A 24,783-nucleotide genomic window follows, 5' to 3' on the forward strand; every position below is an offset into this window, starting at 1 on the left:
GGTTATGCTCTTGCCATGCATGAAAGATTTGCCACATATTTATAGAAAGGGTTTATCTCACACGATTCAATAAGTTAATTATTCAATCCTTTTTATTGAGACATAATTCTTGTGTTTGTTGTTCAGATTTCGTCGAGGGTGGTTGGATAACTACTTTGTTTTTAGATTTCTACTTTTTAAAATTAAGTTTGGTTTTGTATATTTTTATTAGTAAGTTTAATTATCATCCCTCTGGAAAACACATTTGAAATTTTAGTGAAATTTAGAAAACAAATATTACATTTTTTTTTCCTCAAAACTTAGCCAAGATTTCCAAAATTACATTAATTATCACCCTCTAGTAACAATTTTTTTACCCTCCAACTAATTCAAATTTTTTCTCTTTTAATTTTGTGTCGTTCTTTTTATTTATTTATTTTTCTTTCTTTCTCCAACATATATAGTGCACTAAACTTTACCCTAACTTCTCTAAAATTTTCCGTTTTTAGTTTTAATTTTTCTCTCACTGAATTATTTTTTCTCTGACTTTTCTTTCTTTAAATTTACTTTCTCTAAAATTTTTTCTTTAAAAAGTTTTTCCGCATCTCTCTACACTTTTATTTTCATGTTGCTAATTAGGTATGAAAAAATCTCCATGGTTGGTCCATGTCCAAGAGAATATATTTTCCACCATGGCTCGACACCATCCCTAATTTCATTTTTTAAATAATTAATATATATTTTATTAACTATTTTACTAATTACAACTAAAATATTAATATTTTGAAAACTAAGTATTTATACTATTAAACAATACTTTTTAGTAAAATAGATATAAAGTGTATGTATTTAATATTCTTTTTTATTTTTAAATTCTAAAAATAGCTAAAATTAATTAATAAAATCCTCAATCTTCCTAAAAGATCCTGGACCCCAAATGAAAATTACTCAACCTTGAATGAGAGAATAGGATGGAGACAAGGATTGAGAGGATAAGGATGGGGAGGGCAACTACAACTTCCGCCCAACCCTGTTGTTATTCTACTCTACATAAACTTTTATTTATCTAGCATGTCTTTTCTACACTATTTAACTTTTTAAATAACAAAAGGTCATAAAAATGTTTCCTTTTTCTGTTTTTAAAAAATAAAAAATCTATATATAATATTTATTTTTTAAAAGAATAAAATAGAAAACAGAATCAAAAACTAAGGACAAAAAACGTTATCAAACGAGCTCTAAGCAGTTATCAAGTGAGCCTTAGAAATGATTAACCTGATTATAAATGATGGTGATGATAGTAATAGAACAAAAATTGTCTCTTTGGCCTTAAACATGTGGTTCTCTTGCTTGAAAAAAAAAAGGTCTTGAGATTAAGAATGAATTATTGATAATTATTTTAAATTTGACTTATGACATGACTTATTGATGAATAATCTTACAATGGAATGTAATAATTTTAAAAGCTAATTTAAACGTAATTATAAATGTCTTTATTATTATTATTATTATAATAGAACAATTTTAATCCATTACTGTCAAAAAAATTTTTTTTTGATAAATCCATTACTGTGAATTTATTGTCAGTAAAGTGGGATGTTAAATTTTTTTAGTACGGGATGAAAATTCATGATTTTTTTGTTAGAGATAGATGCCTTAAGTTATGCTTGATTTGACAGTAAGATGTTAAATTTTGAATGCAATCTTAATTTTATAGAATACATATAAAAGAAACAATATACCAATTTTACCTTGTTCCAAGGGCGATTCCGATGTGATTTTGGAGAAATCCAAAATCACTTTAAATTATTCTCCGTCAATTACTTCAAAGGTGATTTTCCAAGTGACTTTTGATAACAAAATTATTAGGATATTAATTTTTTCAATTGAAATAGGATATTAATTTTTAAAATGATTGTTGTTTTAAATTTCAAATATGTGTTCTATTTCACCTTAGTTTCAGTTTAAATTTTGAGAATTTTTTTTATTATTATATAAATTTTTTTCTAATCTAACTTTATTTATCTTTAATTTATTTGTTGTCTCTAGTGTTTTATCTTTAAAATTTTTGTAATCTTTTTCTAAATTTTCAGTGCCCATCTATTTCTATGTTTATTTCTTTTTCTAAAAAATTTCTTTCATCCTCTAAAATTTCTCCCTTGACTTTTTTCTCTTTTTTTAAACTTTTCTTATAAAAGTTACTTTCACAGGATCAATTATCATTAATCTTTTTTGCTAAAATAATTTATTCTAAAATCATCTCCAACGGTCTTGAATTAGAGACGTTAAAAATGATGTATCAACGTCGACTATAACCCTTAGCCTTCCAAGCTAAGGATGCGGGTTCGATTCCTGCTATCCGCTTATCTTATTCTTATATATTAAAAATATTAATGGAATTAATATTAATATAGAATTACTCCAATATAAATTTTCAATTTACTTAATTTTCACTAATGTATTAGTTAATGTAATCCATCATTGAATTGAATACACAATTTCCCTAATTCTCACACATTGTTTTTACGAATAAGAGAGGTGAAAATATGAAAAAAAAAAGCTAAACCTTTTTACTACCTTGATGACAATTTTTCCCAAAAATTCCACTATCAAATTAATCTTCAATTCTCTCTCGAAATACTTTTTTCCCTCAAATTGCACTAAAAATCGACATGACACGTGGATTAGTTGTTGAGAAAAAAAAATGCAACTATTAATATTCATGAGGTTACATCTCAAAACCAATTGGCAATGGGAGAAGTAGCCTATGTCTATTATAAACCCTTATTAGGTTCGTTTCCTTTTCAATGAAGGATCTTTAACAGCAACCAACTAATAATTATCTCACAATAGTTGTTAGCTAATCCTAGATAAAGTTCTGATTCCAATTAATGCGGAAATCGAAATTCAAATTGGAATTTACAACTTAAAAGATTAGATAAAATAATCTAAAACTTCTAAGTAAAAAGAACGATAAATAAAGATTAGGGATAAGAAAATTAAACGATAGATTTATATTGGTTCACCCAATGTGGGCTACGTTGCTACCATTGCATGTTCCACTAAAATGTCAGGAAGAATTTCCCAACAGTTTACAAGCCCTTTACAATGATTTCTGTCACTTTTTCCTTACACATAAAACGCTCACAAATTACTCTACAAGTCTTTCAAACTCTCTAACGGATATACACAAGTATTTATCGCTCAAACTCTCTTTCTTGGAGAATTATTCACGATTCTTTATTTGTGCACACCAATCAAATGACTCATCTATCTTCTCTATTTATAATAGATGGTATGAAAAAAACTAAAAAGGAAAGGGAAAGGGAAAATAAAAAGGCCCAAAATAAATAGGACAAGGAAAAATTAAAAAAAAATACATTTTCTTAAAGATTTTCTCCTTGGCTTGGCTCCATTATCTCAACACTAGTCAACTTAGCTCGGGAGAAGCAATCATTCTTACCCATCCGAAGGGAAACGTTCTTATCTACGACCAAAGCCGAGCTGAGACAACTTGGAGAATCTAAGGAATCTCTCAAGTTTTACTTGACCTAACTGAAGTGATCACGACCTCAAATCCGACAGTCGGTGATTGCTACAACATCTTATCGAAACAATCGGACTTGTCCCCCCATTATGCCTATAAAAGGGGAATTACCCCTTGATATGCAACTTTGTTTGAGATCGACTTACTAAGCTTGAACCCCTTCGCTAACTGGTGCTTCAAAGTGCTTGTTTTCTTTTTGTAGATCAATCTCTGAGTAGCTCGCTCCTACACATCTCATTCGAGTTTATCGAAAGCCGATGGTTGATAGCTCGACAGAATTCATGATCAACGAAATTAATCTTTAATTCTCACTTTCTCTCACCGCACGGGTCCGGAGTCTCCTCCAACTAACTCTCTCTCTCTCCAATATTTTCTCTCAAATTAATATTGTCTCATTATGAATTGTTCAATTTCTCTCCCATCCATCTACATTCCTCCATCTCTCTGATAGTCTTTACGCTCTCTTTCCTCTCCCATCTAAATTCTCACACTTCCCTCTCAAATTTTTTTATCTCTTTCTCTCTTTTTTCAATATATATATGTGTGTGAAGTCTTTTGTAATATACCTAAACTATACTTTTATTAATCGCGGCTACGTGATGATGGGGAATGAAAATATTTTCAAGACTAAAGAGATTGAAATATACAATTGAAAATCAATAGTGGGACTAAGTTATTACAACAATATTTCAGGTATGTACCCAGTATTAGAATAAATCTTATCTACAGTTGGATGATGATGATTATCAGAGTGAGTTTGGTGAAAACCAATGGAAGCTTGCAAAAGGATCCAAGTTGGTGGCAATTGGCCACAAAAGATCTATAGTTTACGCGCCGTGATTGAGTATTGTTATAGGATCATTGAAACAATGGATACAAGTTGCAGATGGTGTCCAAAGAAGTAGGACTGAGCCAGCAACTAAGATAACCAGATTAGATTAGGAGGATTTGCCATCAATTAAGGAACAACAATTGCTGCCAACCTAAAGAACAGAAGGGATTATCCCAAGTTGTCAGACAGATGGGTGAATTGATGAAGTCGTGTCAATGAAAAGTTGTACCAAAGAAGATGAACCCAGTAGGTGCTGAGTTAAAGAATAATGGAGTTTCACTTTTGGCAATATACTTGAATAGAGTTGTCAAGTCATCAGTGGAAAGTTCTTTCTTCAAGAATAAGTGTTTGAGAACGAAGAAGGACGCTTCAGATATCGCCACTTAGTTTGAGTGGGAGCATGTGGCTATGTCTTTTGCGTCTAGGAGAAAAGACCACGTATATTGCCCGACCTAAGATCAAAGACAGATGGGAGTAGTGATTTATGATATTTTGTTTTACATGTTTTTAAACTTCCAGGAGAAGCCTTTAAGATTTTTCAAGAAGATAAGAAGTTGTTGTAGAAGAAGTCTTGAAGTTTTTGAAGATTATTAGAGACTGCTGTTGCAGTGGAAGGCAAGATCGATGTTCGGTCTCCGAGTGGGAGATTGTTGGGATAATGGAGCCAAATCAGGAGACCCATGTCCTACAAGAAGAAGATTTTTCAATACTACTACCATTTCCTAATAGGATATTGTTTTCTTATAAGGATTAAGATAGTTGGCCTCCTATAAATAAAACATTTCTGTTAAGGTTTTATTAGCACAGAATCCAAATAAAGTAGTCTTGAGTGGTTGTGGGCAATGTGTGAAAAGGAGTCTGTATCCCCTGGGTTTAGTGAGGGTGTTTTCAATTATGTAATCGTAGGTAGCCATCATTATGGTACTTCGAAGCAAGATAGTAATATATTGATTGAGATCTCCATTGTAATATTCTAAACTATAGTAGAACCTGCTTTTTGCAGAAGACTGGACGTAGTCCTATGATTGAGGCGAACTAGGAGAATTCCTTTGGTGTTAAGCTTTTTCTGTCCCTATCTTTTATTCCTTTGCGATTATTACTTACTTACCTGCTTTTAGCCTAGAAGATAAAAATCAAATAGTTCATGTTTTAAGAACTCACAGGAGTTCCCATAAAAAAATCCTTCAAATTATTTCTGAATTAATTCCATAAAAATTAATATTATGTTACATAATAATTAATTAACTTTGTTTGTTTTTGATAGCGAATTTCCCTAATTTATTACTAATCTTTCTCAACCATTAGCAAACAGTTTGATAGAAAAATTCCTACATTCTTTGTGAAATTTTGTTACCTACTAAAAGGCATTAAAGTCAAGGAGATTCATGAATGTGCTACACAAGAATTCATAAACATTTTTGTCTTACCAATGTAATGTAACGAACATTTAAGGTTTGATTCACTCTCATCCCTCAATCTAAAATTAAATCTTAAATCATGCAATTGGTGTTCAAGAAACTACGAGTATTAAGATTATAGTATTAACTCAACAAAGGAAATAAGATCGTTAGTCATAAATTCATGAAAACTGAAGAGTTCATAGTTTTTGTTACATCGTGCCATGGAAACAAAATCTAACACAAAATCAAGTTAAAAATCTAAAAAGCACTAATAAAAAACATAAAGAAAAGAAAAGGAAGGAAAAAGAAGATGATGCTCCCTTAAAAACTGTCTTCAGCTGCAGCCTCCATGGATCTCCTCTTTCTCCCCAAAAGCTGACATAAAATATGTGTCTAATTGGCCTGATCATTGTCACAAATGCCTGGGTGCAATATTCTATCCTATGTTTTGTCCCTGGAGCACCTAGAGTTTATATTGGTGCGCCTCAAACTTGGAATTATGTCCAAGTCTTTTCCAACGACATGTTCTCTATGTTCTCTACTATATGATGTGAACATTACAATGTTCCGATCCTCTCTTTCTCGCTCTACAATACTCTTAAGGTATCACGACAATGACTACCTAGATTATAAGTACCACGACAATGGCTACTTAAGATTATACAATAAATACCACTCGTTAAACCCATAAAGAATGGACTACAGCCAAGCTCTAGTACGACCTCCTTCCTATCTTCCCTCAACTCTGTTGCCGCTCGCATCTTCTTTTATGCTTAAAATAGCAGAAAAGTTGTATGCATATAAACCTCTCGTAGCATCATGGCGCTACAAACTTCATAGTATCAATGCCTCGTGCACGCCTTTTTTATTGTCTCAATTGTGATAGCACATAGGCGCTATAAGTAGTACGTGATCGTTGTGGCCTCGCCCAGTGGCTGTTGCAGCTCCATTTCTTGTTTTGGCTACATTTTCCTAACAAATTTGTGTCACATCTAAGACTTTAACAGTCATTGAAGATGTATGGAAGATTAAGCAAGCTGGCTTATATTTTACATCCGCCATTATTAATATCTGGAGGATATATATATATATATATATATTCATGTGTTCCATCTCAAAACCAATTGGCAACCTTAGCATGCCCCTCAAGATTTCGAGCTTTTGGGGTCGGATATCATATCAATATTCATGAGGTTTCATCTCAAAATTAATTGGCAATGAAAGGAGTAGCTCATTTCTATTATAAACAATTGTTAGATCCATTTTCTTTTCAACGTGGGATCCTTAACAAAATATATATAGAATTTCTTTTAATACAACATGTAGGGATAAAAATTTGAACTTGCGACTTTTTGGTTAGAGATATAAATACCTTAACCAATTGTGCTAAATTCAAGTTGTCATCGTTTAAGATACTAGAGTTAAATGTCTATTTTCTTATACTACAGTATTACAGAGGATGCATTAGTGTTGAAACCATTTCTAAATGGATTTCAAGTGTTTGTACTAAAATAATTTATAAGGTCATGTTCTCATTAAAGGAATCATTGTCGTCCTTACAGATTATATTAATTCAATTCCCTGTATGTTTATTATATAAAAAAACTAGATAATGGTAAAATGATGTTGTTAGGATAAAACCAACCTGTTTGTATTTCTATAATGGTATTTTAATTGTCTACTTTGAGCCTAAAGTTGGCATTGACTTCTCTTTTTATTTCACTCAAAAATCTCATAACAATGATACGGTATCTTTACTCGAAAATAATTGTTCTATGCTAAATATTTGACAGCTCATTATTATTTTAAAAAATCTATATTTTTCATTTATATTTAATATGAATCTTCCACTCTTATGTGAGACCATGTTTGTGATGAAAAACAATTTTAGCAGACATAATTTTAGTAATTTTATTCCCATACTATAATTTAATAGTACAATTTATTTAGTATACAATTCTCTAAGGCATGGATACATAGAAACATGCACAAAGAAAACTAATACATGCATACAAGCAATTATTTAGCATATATAGAGTGGAAATCTTGTGGTCATGATTTCTAATTGCCTTTCATAAGGTGAGCATCAACGTCTTTGGACATGGCCACGACAAACTCAAGCAAGCTATATGAGTCTGGAATGTTTTCATGCAGTTTCTCATATTCCAAAGTCCAGTGAACCACACTTCCCTCACCCTTTGGAGTAACTTGCATTGTAAACCTGAAGGTTTTATAGTGATCCAAAAGGTCTCCTTCTATAATTCTGAAAGTGATCAAATTCTTGTCTTCTTCCACTACTTCATTCACTTGCTTCGCAACTTTAGCCTTCCCATCTGTGGTTAAACAATGCATAGGTTAATATCAAGGTTTTAAATATCGGTGTCGATGTCGATCTAAATCTCATGAAAATGTCGATGAAAATATCGATGTTGATGGATATTTCCAGAAAAAGGTTATAAAAAAATATTTAAATTTAACAAGTATTTCACCATTTCTATATAAATTAAAAGTGATTAGTATTAATATTATGTCTATATTAATGATATTTTTTTGAAATTTATATATATATTTTTTTTATGTTTTGTTGACTTTTTTTGTAATACTATGACAATATCAATGTCGAACTCATGGACACATAGAAATGTCGAAGGAAATGTAATACTTTGGTTAATATGCATGCTACAGTTTAAAGTAAAAAGAATCTTAAAATTAAACGAGACTAAATCAATGATGAACTCAAAAGCTTAAGCTTAAACTTTAAATGGGGAGGAAATGACAATGCTTCCATTCGACCTCCTACATACTAATATCATCTTAAATATAATTAAATCACCAATGAACCCGAAATCTTAAGCTTACGAATTAGGGTAAATTTAATCATATAAAGAATAACTAACAAAACAAAAAAACAAAACAAAACAAAATTTATGAAACAAACCATGAAAGTAGTTCCAATAGAGTATAGAACCAACTTTGCCCCAATCTCCCTTATGTAACTGACAGTCTTGTATTTTGTCCCCAGAAGCGTTTGAAATATGGTGTGATCTCTTGGTTAACAGTTCATGAAACTTTGAAGCTGGAGACTTGATTTCTACAGCGGCTTTCAACTTTCCTTTGAGAGTCATTGTGTTGGTTTGGAATTCAACAAGTTGAATTGTTGTACTTTGAGCTGAGCAAAATAATGTTTTTGCCAAGAATAATGCCAGCTTCGACACACATTTATAGAGGGAGTTTACTCTCACAGATTCAATATGTGTCACGTTATGGTAAGAGATTCGATATTTGTGCTCACGAATGGAATTGTTAAGGCTCGTCTGGTAAGGTTTTCGTTATTGTTTCTTGTTTACAACTTTTTAAAAATATAAGGATGCATTTAGTTGGTAATACCAAAACAATGGATTCAGTGACATTCTATTTTTAGTGCTTTTGAATCTGTATTTGGTTGTAGATTAAGAAATTAAATTTCAATTTTAAAAACTATTAAACGTGTTTAGTAATATATATTTGCAATGGTAGTCACTAGCTAAATATTTAGTTACATCTAAAATAATAATAATTAATTAATTAACATATATGTTATAAATTTGGTATAATTATTATTTTACAATATTAATTATATAATTTATAACATCTTTTATATTTATAATGTTTTTATCTTTTTAAATGTAATTCTACATTTTAAATTTTCAAATTAAAAATAAAAAAGTACACGAGTATAAAAATATTGTTTCATAATTTGCATAGTTTTCAAAAATAAATCTACCAAACCAATATTCTTAAAAACAAAATAGAATCTGAATTGCCTACGGCTCTAAGTGTATCATTTCTCGTTTTTCATTTTTAAGAAACATTTTCAAAATTGTGTTGGAATTTTGGAAACAACAAAATTAAGTTCTTATTTTTTGTTCTCATTTCCAGCTTTTTCAATATTATTATTGACTTACAAAATGTATAATAAATATTAAAAAATATAAATTAAAAATTTGAATATTTTATTTAAAAAATTAATTTTCACATAAAAATTTTAGATAACAAAAACAAAGAAATGATTTACAAACATGTTTTTTTTTTCAATTAAGAAGAAAAAAACCCACTAGCTGAGATAAGGAACAATTACGAAACACATTTATATTTATAAAGAATAGAAAACAAGAAACTGAAATGAAGAACAAAAACAAAAATCGAGAACATTGCCAAACAAGGCTTAAATATGTGGTCACGTGCAATTAAGCAAGACTTTTATTGAGCGTAGAGCATGAGAAAGTTACATAATAATTTTTATTTTGATCTTAGCAAGTTGTTCTATTACTTGTCAAAATGTCTTGATATTAAGTATGAATTATTTATGATTAATTAATTTATACTTGACTTCGGGTGGTGATTTATTGATGAAACCTAACACCTACCGATTGTAATAATTTTAAAAGGCAATTTACACTTTATTGTAATATTTTTCTAATTAACTATATAGCTATATAGCTTAATCAGTTGAACATAGCTCAAATTTACAATATTTAATGAATTATTACTAGGAAAGTGACATATTTAAATTTGAACATAATCTTAAATTTTTTAGTACAATAATACATGCGTGAGTGTACATTCCAAACCACAAGATATATATATATATATTTTTTGAAATAGAAACCACAAGATTTTAGTAAGAGATATATGTCTCTATTAGTTAGACATGCTTGGATTTATTTCAAATGGTTGTTTTGCCGAATCAACCTCTTAATTGAAAATATATGTCAATTACCACTTAACTAAATTCACATTGACGTTTGTTAAAGTGTTTTTCTAAACATTTTGTCTCTTTTGTGTCGCACTTTGGTTTTATAATTACTCTCCACATTCTAAAAAAATAATAATAAAAATAAAAATAATCGTAAATGTACTTTCTCCGTAACTAATTTTCTCTTGGTAATTACTATCTTAATGCTTTCCTGTACCCCATTTCTTTTCTTACTCACACTTCTTTTCTCATTAATTTATCATCACACACATTTTTCATACTAATTTTGAATAAAATTTAGAGTGTCGAAATTACTAAAATCCATTGATATAAAATGATTCTCACGTCAAAATATGGTTTTTAAATTGAATTGGAATAACTAGATATCTATCCATAATCTAATACCATTACATTTTATATGACTTGGTTGGTAGCAACTTCTTTGATTTGAATGTTGAGATACACGTATATGAATTAATTTATCCAACCCATCAACTTAAATTTTTTAGTTGAGTAGGTTTATTCATTCTTACCATAAAACATTAATATGATATCAAAATTCAACAGCTCAAACGAGCATCCAATCCAAAATGGGATCCATCCTAAGATTGATGAACCTAAAAAAGGTACCATCTTGAGGGGCATGTTAAAGATCTCACAAGATTAAAGGAACTAACAAAGGTTGGATTACTCTTCTTATTGCCAATTGATTTTGAGATGAAACTCGTAGTTATTGATAATGAAATGACTTGTTAATATAGAAAATGACCCATTAATTAAAAATGGTATTATACTTAATTGGTTCATAAAAGAATACCTCTTTTAAATTCCTACACATACAATTTTTTTTTCTTTTGCATAATGTTTAATGATAAAAGGTCTCGATTGGAAAATATTTTATATAAAAAAATGAAATTCAAATTTAATTTGAAAAGATTAATTAAGGGCGTGTTTATGCGGTAAACTGAATGAGGTATGGCCTATTCAAGGTGAGACACGTAGAATAGTTGACAAGTCTTGTGTAGGAATGATATGCACAAGATAGACAAACAATCTCATGCTCAAGTGAGTATAAGCTCGGACTCACTAAGAAGTTCGAGATAGAATTTGATACCTGTTGCGGAAGTGATTCCCTCAATTTTTAGGTTAGGGGTCCGACAGGCCTTCCAACAAGCGGTTATATGTGTAAGCCTGTAGGCGGGCATGTTTCACATTCTGGGTTGGACCCATACGCTGGTCGCACCATGGGTACGCCCCTTTAAAGTATCTGCAACTAAGTATGCCACCTCAGAATCGTCCGAGATGGCTTGTTCTCAAGATGTCCCCTCTTGGACCTCTCTTTGTCCTCCACGTGGCATTGTGATTTTCACGCCACACATGATGTAACATAAACAAGAAGTAAGAAACTAGATTCTATTATTTGATTATCCAGAATGATGCTTAAAAGTGAGAAAAAAAGAAATAGAAACCGTTACCAAACATTTTTATTTCTAAAAAATTGGAATCTAAGATATAGGAAACAGTAAACAATAATGTTAGCCCACTACTCCAAAATTTTTATTGTTCTAGTGCTATTCATATAGGAGTGCTGATACTCGACAATCCAAGCGTATTGAGCTACGCAAGCCACAAGCCACTTGAATCCAATCGTAGAGATGGTTCAACCCGAAAGGTTAAGGATTAGAGGGATTACCTGTGCAGTCGTTACCTTAAGCAGACAGATTACTCATTATGCTCGAGGCCGTAAACACTCCACAAGTTTGATGACCAATCAAACAAGCATGCTCTGAGGGGTTCAAATACGAAAGCCTAAGTTCAACTACACGAAGGAATTCAAAATTTGAGAAGGGGGGGGGGGGTTTGCACATGACAATGAGAGAAACACTAAACTCAATTTGATTCAATATTCGAAAGATAGGTGCCTTTTAAGGAAAATAACAAAATTAAAAAGAAAATAAAAATGATGAATTCCTAAAATGTCTAAATAATAAGGAGATCTTTTCCTTATTTGGGATTGAGTGGGCGACAAGGCTGGCTGCGCGCGCGAGGGGCAGGGTTGCATGATGGGCGCGCTCGTGGGCGTTGAGGTGGGGCGCGTTGGGCGTGCGAGTGTGGGAGCTGGGCGCTGGGGCAGGCGCGCTAGCGTGCGGCATGGGCATTGCGCGCTGGGGCGGGTGCACTGGGTGTGCGCTGGGGACGGTGCGGTAGTGGGCGTGCGGCACGAGCATTCGATGTGGGTGGCAAGCAGCGCTGGCATTAGGCGGACGCGCGTGCTGGCGGGGGCGCTGGCCTCTTGTGAGGTTAGCACGGCAGGGGCGCGCATGCGCTGACATGGCTAAGGCGCGGGTGGGCGCTGTCGACAAGGTGGGGTGCGAGCATAGGCGTGCGCAAGCAGGACGCTGGTGGGTGCACGCGGGACAGCATCTTGTAAGGTTAGTCCGCTGCTAGTGGCGTAGGCGTGCGGCAGGGGTGCGTGCACGGTGGGGCGTGCGCCTCGTGCGTTTGGTTGGGCGTGCAAGGGCACGAATGCGTGCGGTGGAGCATAGCTGCGCGCGCAAAGGACGTATCCATGCGAGGTTTGCATGCGCTTGTTACATTTGAGCGTGCAGTGATACTCTCATCTTGGCTTGACTCGGTTCCAAGGACTTGAAGTCAATTATGATCACATCAAGTGCATAAGATATTATAAAGAATCAAACAAAAATTATGATATTGGTCCCTATGTACTAAACACTATTCACACTTTCCATTTGGTCTAAACAAATTAATCTTACACGAGAAAAAAAAAAGTCTTGTGATTAGGCATAAAACTATTTGTTGACGTCGATTTATGGGCAATCTCTACGTAACTGCCATGCTTGTGCCATGAACGTTTTCATCTCCACATTTTTTGTTACATGCACATATAAATTTGTACTCTAATGCCTAAGCTAGAACTCAAGTTAGGAGTAGTCGGGTATAAAGCAAATAGAGTAGAGGGGCATAAATCTCGAGGGTGAAAGTATGCTTGGGAGTGTGTGTCAAACTTTCACAAAGAATTGTGTAAGGCGAAGTGAAAGTTTGACTTATCTTGATTACGGTTGCCCTTTTCCTTATATATGGAGAGTGAGTGAGGAAGTGGAGCAGGATAGATAGCCAATCAAGGGTTGTGGGACCCCTCACGACATCTCGTGTCCTTTTCCAACAACCGCATTGGGGGTGTTCATACGATGCACTTGGCCTTCAGCCAAGATTTTTATTTCACAGTAAAAAGTTCTCTACCAACTTGATCAGGCAAGAGAGGAAGAGATTTGATTTATAGAAGAAGTACAGATATGGAGCAGATACACATGAGGCAAGCCCTCAATCTTAGCCAATAATTAAGGCTAACAATTAGGGTAAATCAGCCAGCTATAGAATAATATATATAAGGAAAAACATACAATTTATACATTTGGAAAGTACTGAGTAGGAAATAACAAAAGGCAAAATCATTGACTTGAGTTTTATCATTTTGTTCTAACATCCCCTCGCATAAGGGTGACGAGATAACCTCAAGTTTGGACCGCAATTCACAGAGACGAGAACTAGGAAGTATCTTGGTAAGGCAATCTGTAAGTTGGTCATGAGAGGGGACATAACGAATGTCAATTTGGTTGCTTGATATCTTGTCACGAATAAAATGTACATCAAGCTCAATATACTTGGAGCGGGAATGAAAAATTAGATTTTTTGCAAGTGAGATAGCACTCTGATTGTCACACCAGATAACCAGACACTGAGGGTGGGAAAATTTAATTTCCTTAAGAAGAGATTGTATCCATAAGACTTCTACAGTGGCATTTGAAAGAGAGCGATATTCGACCTCAGTGCTTGATCGAGATACAGTAGACTGATGTTTGGAAGACCATGACACTAAGGAAGAACCAAAAAACATGCTAGGCGGACACAGATCGTCTATCATTTGGATTGGAGGCCCAATCTGTATCACAATATGTGGTGATGGCAAGATAATCCCCTAGTTTAATATGTAGGCCATGGTATATTGTTCCCTTGAGATACTGGAGGACTTTTTTGACAGCCTGCCAATGAATGTCAGTTGGGCATTGAAGAAATTGACTCAGCCGATTAATGATCAAGGAGATGTCAGGGCGTGTTTGAGTAAGATATTGAAGACCCCCAATGGCACGTCTGTAAACTATAGGATTCGAAAGTGGCTCACCCGAGAATGTTGATAGAGAGGTGCTGACATTGGCGGGGTGGTGCATGGTTTGAGATTCTAAAATTCAAACTGAGTGAGAAGTTCTGATATATATTTGCTTTGATTAAGAAAGAGGCCACCAGATGTGTGAGAGATTTGAATGCCGAGGAAATAGTGAACAAAACCCAGATCCTTTAGAGAGAACTGACCACTGAGAGCCTGAACAAAAGAGGACATGAGCTTGGTGTTGCTGCCAGTTACTAGAAAATCATCAACATAGACAAGGACCAGGGACCATTGTGAAAAAAAACAATGATGTATGAGCCTTAGAGGTGTGAAAACCCCAACCAATAAGAAAATGCTTCAACTGATTATACCACGCTCGCGGAGCTTGTTTAAGGCTATAAATTGCCTCATGTAGTTTGCACACATGGTGAGGAAACCTGGGATTTATATACCCCTCTGGTTGTTGTATATATACATCCTCTTGAAGAAATCCATGTAAGAATGCGTTGTTAACATCTAATTGTCGGATAGGCCAGTTGAAGTGAACCGCAATAGTGAAAATAATTCGAATTGTGGAAGCCTTCGAAACAGGACTAAATGTCTCACTAAAGTCAATTCCCGGTTGTTGGTGAAAACTTTTAGCAATAAGGCATGCATTGAATGCTGCCATAAGAATCGAGTTTAGTTTTGAAAACTCATCTGCAACCAACAACAGGCATATAATCCTGCAAAGGAACTAAACTCCATGTTTTGTTAGTTTGTAAGGCATTAAATTCGTTGTCTATAGTGGACTGCCATTCAGGGAATTTGAGAGCTACTTTGGTAGAAATGGGATCGGTAGGAACTGAGCATGTGATGGTGGGTAGAGTAGAGGCAGTGGCAGAATGGGTTTTGGGCTTAAAGATACCACTTTTACTCCTAGTTTGCATAGGATGTTTTGAAATTGGCAGAATTAAGGATGGGGATGGATTGGGTTCTGTAGGTTGTTGTAAAGGTATGTTTTGTGTTTGTGGGCATAGACGCGGTATCATGACTAGTAGAGAGAAGAGAAGAATAAGAAAGAATTGAATACATATCTTGTTCATGCTGTGAAGTTGAGGTTGTCGAGGAGGATGCCATTGTCAAGGATGTTAAGGAAGGAGTGTTCACTGGAATGCTGCTCTGTTGCAAGAATAGTGGAGATGGTGGAGATGGTGAAGAACAAGTATCGATGGTGAGATGAAAAATAGAAGGAAAATAGATAATAGATGGTTGTGCCTCTCATGGAGATGATGAGTTAGAAGAAAGCCTTTAGTAAAAATTAATTCATTTTCATGGAAAACAACATGGTGGGAAATAAAGATGCGACCAGTGGAGTTTAGGCACTTGTAGCCTTTGTATTCATCACTATAGCCAATAAAGACACACTTTTGAGAGTGAAATTGAAATTTATGGGATTGGTATGGCTGTAGACAGGGAAAACGAGCAGAGCCAAAGACCTTGAGGAACTTGTAATCAAGAAGTTGTCCAAAGGCTGCTTGATAGAGAGATATGTTTCCAAGTATAGAGGTGGGTAGTCGATTAATGATAAAGACCGCTGTTGAGAAAGTATTCCACCAAAAGGTGAGGGGCATAAAGGCTTGAGCTAAGAGAGTTAGTCTCATTTCAACGATGCGACGATGTTTTCGTTCAATTCTTTCATTTTACTCACTAGTGTATGAACATGGATGTTGAAAGAGAATACCAAAGTTTGAGAAATGAGGAACAAATGATCTAAACTCGTCTCCCCAATTGACACGCAAAGTAATAATTTTAGCATTGAATTGATTTTCAACTAGGTTCTTGTAGGTGAGAAAGGAGTTTAGGGCTTCACCTTTATTTTTCAATGGGTAGAGGCGAGTGCAACCATCTAGGAAAGATATATAAAAGCGATAGCCTTTATTTGGTGATGGGGAGCGAGCCCCCAGAGATCAGTATGAATCAGTTTAAGTGGTGTGCTAGCATGCGAGTTTGAAGAGGGAAAAGGGGGAGCATGAGATTTTCCTAGTTGACACGCATCACAAAATGGAAATTTTTTATTAATCTTCCAACTAGGTTTACAAAATTGAAGAATTTGATTATGGACTCGATTGGATGGATGACCCATATGTTGGTGCCAAACTCCTTGGACAGACTCAATTTTTGAAAGCAGACAATGGGAACGCATGGGCTTAGCAAAGGCAGTGGAGTATGGAGGAAGTGACTTCTTAGTGGGTTTTGTGATGTCGCGAGCAGTCGAAAATTCCAAGTGATAGAGACCTCTTTTACCTTCCCTTCCAACAGAAACCTCTTGGTAACCTTGTCCTTCACACAACACTTGTCAAAGTGAAATTCAACGAAAACATGATTATCTTTGGTAAGCTTAGAAATGCTAAGTAAATTTTTGGTTAAGTCAGGAACATGAAGTATGTTGTGTAGGTATAGCAGTGTGCTAGGGTGGTGTGAGGTAAGATGTTAGAGTTACCAACATGCTTAATTCTTAAAAGATCACTATTACCTACTGCAAGTAGCTCATTACCATTATATTCAGCCCGTTGATTTAGATTCCCAACCTCTAGTGTGTTGTGGTTCGTTGCACCTGAATCTGCATACCACATAGGATCAGTAACAACTTCTGGACCGAAAACAAGTGCTTGTAGTTTGTTGTTGTTTGTAGTGGTGTTATTGCTCGAAGAACCCATGAACTCTTTCTCAAATCGATGATTACAGTAGGCGGTAGAATGATCATACTTCCCACTTCCCACAAACTTGGCAAGTTGGTTTGGAGTTATTCGAACAACCTCCTCTTGCTCGGTTTCATCCTCCTCTATTGAAGTTGTTGTAGTTCCCATATGACCGACCTCTATTTGATCCCTGTCCTTGAAATTTACTCACAGCCATATTTGCAGAAGGAGTAGGAATATAAGTAGATTTTGGAATGATATTGAGATGTTCCAATTGGCATTCAAAGGCAAGCATAGTAGCATGAAATTCTTGCCAAGTCCAATCACTTTTGCCATTAATTTGACAGGTGATTGGTAAATATTCAACCTCAAGACTAGAGATAATATATGAAATAAGTTGCTTAATGGAAATGGGTTCACCAGCAACATTAATATTTGCAGCAGTTTGTTTCCTAAGCCCAAGATATTCTCCTATTTTCATGGACCCCTTTTTAGTATGTTGAAGAGTGTACCTTAGTTGGTTGATCTGTGATGTGTTAACATTACCAAAATAGTCTTCAACGCCCTTCCAAACTTCAGAGGAGGAGGTCATTTCAAGGAAGGAACTTGCTACTGTTGACTGCATCAAACTGAACAGCCAACCAAGAAGCTATTGATCTTTCACCATCCAATCTCATAGGCTAGATTTAGAACCATTACAGCAGTGTTGGGTTCTTGAGGGATATATTACAGTGGCCTGACTTTTGTACCTAGGACAAAACCATCTAATCCTTGTCCTCGTAATAATGCAAGGACAGTTGATTTGCACAGAAGGTATTTTCCTTCATCTAATTTGACAATTAGTGATGAATTGAGGAGATTGCTGAAGTTCAAGGTATTTAGGGATACTGTTTGAAGGGCAGTTTGAGCAGCAGAAATTGAATATGTGACTACTGTATTTTTGAAAATATTTGAATTAGAGGTAGAGGTTGAGGATTTTCCAGCCATAGGAGTTTCTTGGACTGTTGTTCATGGGTAGATTTAAAAGGAGAAAAAAAATCGTGAGCAATTCTTGCTCTGATACCAAGCCAAGATTTGTATTTCACTGTAAAAAGCATTCTACCAACTTGATGGAGGCAAGAGAGGAAGATATTTGATTTATAGAGGAAGTACATATATGGAGCACATACACATGAGGGAAGCCCTCAATCTTAGCCCAAGAATTAAGGAAAAGAATTAGGGTAAATCAGCCAACTACAGAGTAATATATACAAGGAAAAACATACAATTGATACATTTGGAAAGTACTGAGTAGGAAATAACAAAAGGCAGAATCATTGACTTGATTTTTATCCTTTTGTTCTAACACCTTCCCCACCTTCCAGTGCGCTCGATGTTGTTCTGGTGTGCTCTACCCACCTACTTTGCAAGTAATTAAGGCCCTGTGATAATTCCTCTTAAAATGAATGAGGATTCTTCTGTATTAATTAAAACTTATTACAGAGGTTTATAAAGGCTACAGTAAGCCAAAATAACAAAAAGATAACTACTCTTGACAAACTAACGTAATTAGCATAGAATCATAACTACTTGTTACAAACTAACAGTACATAAGAATAATTAGCATATAATAGTTATCATCCCCCCTCAAACGAATGCTCAAAGAGACATGAGTTTGGATCGAAAAAACATCAGACGAGGGGAAGGAAGGGACTTGGTAAAGAGATCTGCCACTTGAAGATCAGTAGAAATATAAGCAAGCTCAAGATCTTTGCGAACCACTCGTTCATGAACAAAGTAAAAATCAATTTCTATGTATTTGGTATGACCATGAAACACCGAATTATGAGCCAAGTTGATTGCCAAAGTATTATCACACCGCAATAAGGGTGGTTTTGTGCTAAAAATACATAGATCTTGAAGTAACTGACGTAACCAAGCAAGTTCTGCTGCAGTCGATGCAAGGGCTCGATATTCAGCCTCTGTCGTGTTGGGATAAACACTTAAATTTATGGACCAATTATCCCCTCCTGTGTGAACCTAGTAGGAAATAGTAAGTAAAAATAACAATCCAAACAAGCACAGGACACAAGCAATTTTAACTTGAAAAAACCTCCTCAATGTGATGGTTAAGATCAATGAATCAGTACATTCGTCGAACATGTGACTTGTCTTCTAGTAAAAATCTTCCAACAATATATTATATGAAGACAACACAACATGTATAACTCAAATCAAAGGAGAATATATTAAATGGGGTAGAAGAAAGCATATTTCACAAAAATCTTTATACACTCATAATCTTGAAGAAATGATGACATCAGTGTAAAACAAATTTGTTCGAAGGATAACTGGCAGATATATTTACAAATGCATTACCTACTACAACATTTGAAAATTTGATACATGATATTGGAATGCGGCGACTTAGAGATCTCAAGTGATGTTTGAATGAAAAGGAGCAAATATATTATTATATTCTTCTGGATTTATTAAATTATATGAAATATATACTCTTTTCCTTCCTTAGGATTTTTTCCCATTAGAGTTTTTCCTTGTAAGGTTATTACATGGCATATATCATATAAATAATGGACATGTAAGGGGTAATATTATAAATATTAGATAAATTAGATGCCCATGTTTGTTGCACAAACGACACATATGTCTCAATATCCAAAGCTCCACTTGTCAATTTGTAGCCTGTTCTTCGTGTTTAAAATGATCGCACATGATGATGTACAAATTGCCTATAAAAAGGTTTGTGATAGTTTATGGAATATGTGTGAGAAGAAGAAGAAAATCCATGGAAAGAAATTCAATAAGAAATCATGTCAAAGTCTGAGCATTCTTCTTCCATCTTTATTTCTTTTATTTTGATATTTTATTGTTTAATATTACCTTGATTTCATTCCTCAATTTCACAACAAAGATATAATTTTGACATATTTTATTTCAAATTATTTGTTTTCATTTTTATTTTTACGTTTTAGCATTTTTCTGTCTTCTTCAGGTTTGTCATCAACAAAGTTTATTATATTTTAACTGATGAAATAATTCTTGTTTAGTTGGTTATTAGATTTTAGTAGATGAACTAATTCTTGTTTTAGTCGATTAATTTCTGTTTTATGCTATTTTTGATGTTCATCCAAAATTAGTTCATCAGTTAAAATCTAATAAACTTTATCCTCTATTGACGTTCTTTCAAGCTTTTATCTCATGTTATATATAAAAAAAAAAGTTTATAGAATTTAATCCGGCAGAAAATTTAGATGAACTAATAGAAGGAAGATAATAGAGATAATGTATATGTTTACCGGGAATAAAAGTAAAAATATACCAAAATGATTGGAAATATAAGAGGTATAAAATCAAAAAGGAGAAATTATATTGTATATCGTAAAAATTTATAGTAAATGGTAACTTAGAAATAGTAATTAGTTATAGTGACGGTAAATGAGGTGTATGCTAATTTTAATATAGAAGTAAACAGAAAAATTTGAGTAAGTGAGAGAGGTAAAATAAAAAAGCTTTGAGAAATTATAGTGTATATTGTAAACCTTTCTTAATAGATAAGTAATAGTCATCGTAAAGTTGTAAAGTTATATTATATCATAGTAAACAAAATGAATTACATTGAGCAAACGAAAGAGCAAAAACATACAATCAAATGGAAATAAGAACTTCGAAAAATGTCAGTGAAAGATGTAAAATGAGTTTACATAAATAGAAGTCTTGCAGAAGGTAGAAAAATGATCAACAAAGTAAAAAGGAAAAAAAGAAAAGAAAGAAAGAAAAAGAAAAAACTTTGCCTCCCGGGAGAAAAAGAGCCAGGAAGAAAAAGAGCCAGGCGCTCACTTGTTAGTCCGACCTTTTGGGATATTTGAAGAAGCGTAGACATCTTTTCCACGAAAAAGAATGGTGATATATTTAAAGATAAAATTTAAGAGATGTAGAATAAATGTTAATTAGTGTTACTGATGCCTATTTTTAGGTACGTATTGCGTGATTGTCACCTAGGTGCCACGAACATCTTCGTTTCTAACGTCTTGTTGCCTACACACATAAATCTAGTACTAGTGTGATGCTCTATTGAATGCACTTCAATGCTTAAACTGGAACTCAAGTTGAGAGTGTGTGTTGAATTCTCCCAAGGAGTTATGCAAGGGAAGACAACTTACCTCAATTAGGTGGCTCTTTTCCTTATATATGAAGAAAGAGCGAGTGAGTACGAGGGTAAAACGTTGAGTAGGGAGGCAACATGCCACGCCCATGGCCAGAGGGATGACAGACAACTTTTCCCTCTTGTCCCTCGGATGGGGAGGCGTGGCGACATTCTGAGTGATCCCGCAAGCCGTACCATAGTTTGAGTACAGGGCATCAGCACAAACTGGTTGTCCACCATACAAGATGTCCAGATGCACTTGCCCCGTAGCCCATGCGCTCAGTCTCTAATGGTTTTCTTTTGACTCGACTTGTGTTGTTGGATGGGCTTTCAACACGTGGCACCTCGCTTTTTGCCCGATAGAAATGGCCCCGCTTCCTCTGTTGGGACTTACCTATTAAGTCGGCGGGGGAAGCCACAAATCTGACAGTTTCAAGGTATGCGTACTTTATCTCCGAGGGAACACGCGTCGATTATCACTTTTCAAGAGGCTGTTCTTTCGCCTATCGTTCATGCCAGTAGTCACGAGGATTCCCGAGTTGCCTTGTCGACCACGGGCTTAGTGCGCTTTGTCTTTAATGGTTCTTTTTTCGGCCTGACCCGAATTTTTGGACAGACTTTTGACGTGTGACATCTTGTTTTTATACGATCCAATTGTTAGATAATGTTATTTGAATTATAAATAGATTTGAATTAGATATTATTTGAATTAAATTTGAATTAATTTAGTTTTGATTATGTTATTTGAATTAGATATCCTATTCCTATTGTGATTCGAAATTATAATAGTATAAATAGGTTATTAGGTTTGTATCAATGAATTAAATTCAACGAAATCGTATTTGTTATTTTCTTTATTTTCTCTCCTCTTCTAAAAGTTAACATGGTATTAAAGCAATCAAGTTAGATGGGATAGTAATCAATGTATGGGAGACAATATGGAAGACGATATAGTCAGATGAGATAGTAATCAAAGTAAGGGGAGACAATACGGAAGACAATATATAGAGACAATATGGAAGACAGTATGGTCAGATGAGATAGTAATCAAAGTATGGGAGACAATATATAAGACAATATGGAGGAGGATGAAGAAGAAGATAAAAGATTTATTGTTCGAGGAGGATTGAATTTGATTGGTAGACTTGTGTATTGGTGCATTTGATTTGAATTCCTTTCTACAACATTGGAATTAGCATTGGCATTGGTTGGCATTAGCCTTGGTATTGGCATTTTTATTAGTTGGTATTGACATTGGTATTGAAATTGGTTGCTCGTTGGTATTGATTGACATTGGCATTGGCATTAGCATTGGCATTGGTTGGCACTGGCATTGACGACACTAGTTGTTGATTGGCATTGGTATTGGTATTGGCATTGGCCTTAGCATTGGTATTGGTTGGGATTGGCGTTGGCATGGTTGTTCGTTGGCATGTTGCAGTTTCTTCAGAATTTTGCAACTTCTACAATATTGTTTGTGGTTTTGGCTTTCGTTTAATTTAGTTTTAGTTTTGACATTGGGTTTGTTTTTCTATTTATATTTAGGCATTAGTTTTGCCTTATTTAGTAAACTCACAATTTAGTATTTTAGTATTGTGAGTTTGAGAGTAAATGTGTTGCTCCTCTGCTTAGTAGCTAAATGGTTGAGTGCAAGTGCAAACTGTCACTTAGTAGCTAGAGGGTCGAGTGTAAGTGCACATTGTCACAAGTAAAAATATGGAAGTACTCTAAGTTCGTCTCCACAGGGACTAGTTTTTCTTTTAAAATGAGAGTGTAAACTGTTTGGATGAGAAATAAATTTATGCCAAAAAAGGGTTGAAAGTTTTTTTGTCACAACACTTAAAATAAGAAGAATATATTATATAAAGAAAACTAGCCCCTTATTACTGTCTTAGCCTTGAAAAAGATACTGCAACTAATCAATGTGTCTGGTGCATCACTCACAGCATATGCAAATCGAGTTCTCCTCCTGTTCTGTACTACTTTTAGTTCGTTTAGGAGCTTAGGCTAGTATTCACATATGTCTATGAAATACTAAAAATTATACCTAAATAATTTAACATCAACTCTCATTTAATGGGTAAGAGATCCTACGCTTAGGTTTTTGTTTTAATTCTTTATTTCTAAAGTAACTTTCCATTTTATTTTGATGAACTCCATCTAATCTAACCTTTTCAGAATTAGACTTAAACTTGTGTGATTATACAAGTGGCCAGCAAGTAATCGACTAATAAATTTAATCAATCACGATAAGCAATGTAAGGATGAAAATGCCACATGCTCCTTGATAGTTGCAGTTTGGATAAAAATTAAACTAAGATATTCCTAGAAGGATTGAAAATGTAATTTAGTTCATCCTAGAAATGGGAGAAATGAAAACACAAAGAATTTGTTCAAAAGAAGACATTTGTATTAACTTTAAATTGAATACAAAATTAATTGAAGAAGAAAGATGCTAGAATTAAAATAAAACTTGTGAAAATGTAAGAACAAAGGAAGAATTGAAAAACAAATAAAAGAAAGAATCAACTTAGAACTAAATGTTGCTGAAAATACAAGAGCAAAATCAATTAATAGAATTTTAAAGGAAATTCAAAAGCTGGAATGAGATTGAATGAGGTCTCTTGAAAGTTGTATTTATAAGTTTTAAGGTTGCATTTTGTTGAAGAGAGGTTTGGGATGTTGGTGGATGCCTTGAATCAAGTAATTTTGGTTTATTTTGTGTGATCTCAGAAAAAACGACTTGGGCATGGAGACTTTTCAAAGGGTCCGATCGAACTACGTAAAAACGCTGCGTTTCTACGTTTTGGGCAAGGGATGTGCCGGGTGCATCGATGTGTGCCTATAGGAAATCTGCAAATTGATGTGGCTAGTGCATCAGACTATCAAGCTATACGATTTTGAGAGTTCATGATTAAATAAGCATGATTAATAACACTTTTTAGCCTTTAAATTAACACTTATCAAAATATTATATAATGTTATTTGAATTATAATTATATTTGAATTAGATATTATTGTAGGAGAAATATGCATAGAAACTTAAGGAAACACAAAATTAAATCCATAATAATTATATAGATATTCTTCGAAATACTAATGGTTCTCATATTTGTATTCATTTTCGTCCTAAATACCGCCTGGTTTCGTGAGTGTTTTTAGAGAATTCAGTCTTGAAAATTCTCCTAGAAGCGGCCCCTTCACACCCACATAGGTGACTTCTTTAAAGAGTATCTTGGCAATACCCCACTCTTATAAAAGAGCTAAAGAGCCATTAAA

At 34.1% G+C, this 24,783-nt stretch overlaps 1 protein-coding gene across 1 annotated transcript; it reads right to left on the bottom strand.

The window, feature by feature from the left end:
- Positions 1-7,643: 7,643 nt before the first annotated feature.
- On the bottom strand, positions 7,644-8,962 carry LOC111022522 (MLP-like protein 31). The gene is made up of 2 exons (XM_022299684.2): positions 8,697-8,962; positions 7,644-8,091 (listed from the first exon to the last, which is right to left on the bottom strand). Exons 1-2 carry the CDS (start codon positions 8,881-8,883, stop codon positions 7,820-7,822), a joined length of 459 nt encoding a protein of 152 aa, XP_022155376.2. The 5' UTR covers positions 8,884-8,962; the 3' UTR covers positions 7,644-7,819.
- Positions 8,963-24,783: the final 15,821 nt, after the last annotated feature.

Source organism: Momordica charantia (assembly GCF_013281855.1).
Source record: "Momordica charantia cultivar OHB3-1 chromosome 9 unlocalized genomic scaffold, Mcharantia_2.0 BLBB01000009.1, whole genome shotgun sequence".
Classification (NCBI taxonomy): Eukaryota; Viridiplantae; Streptophyta; class Magnoliopsida; order Cucurbitales; family Cucurbitaceae; genus Momordica; species Momordica charantia.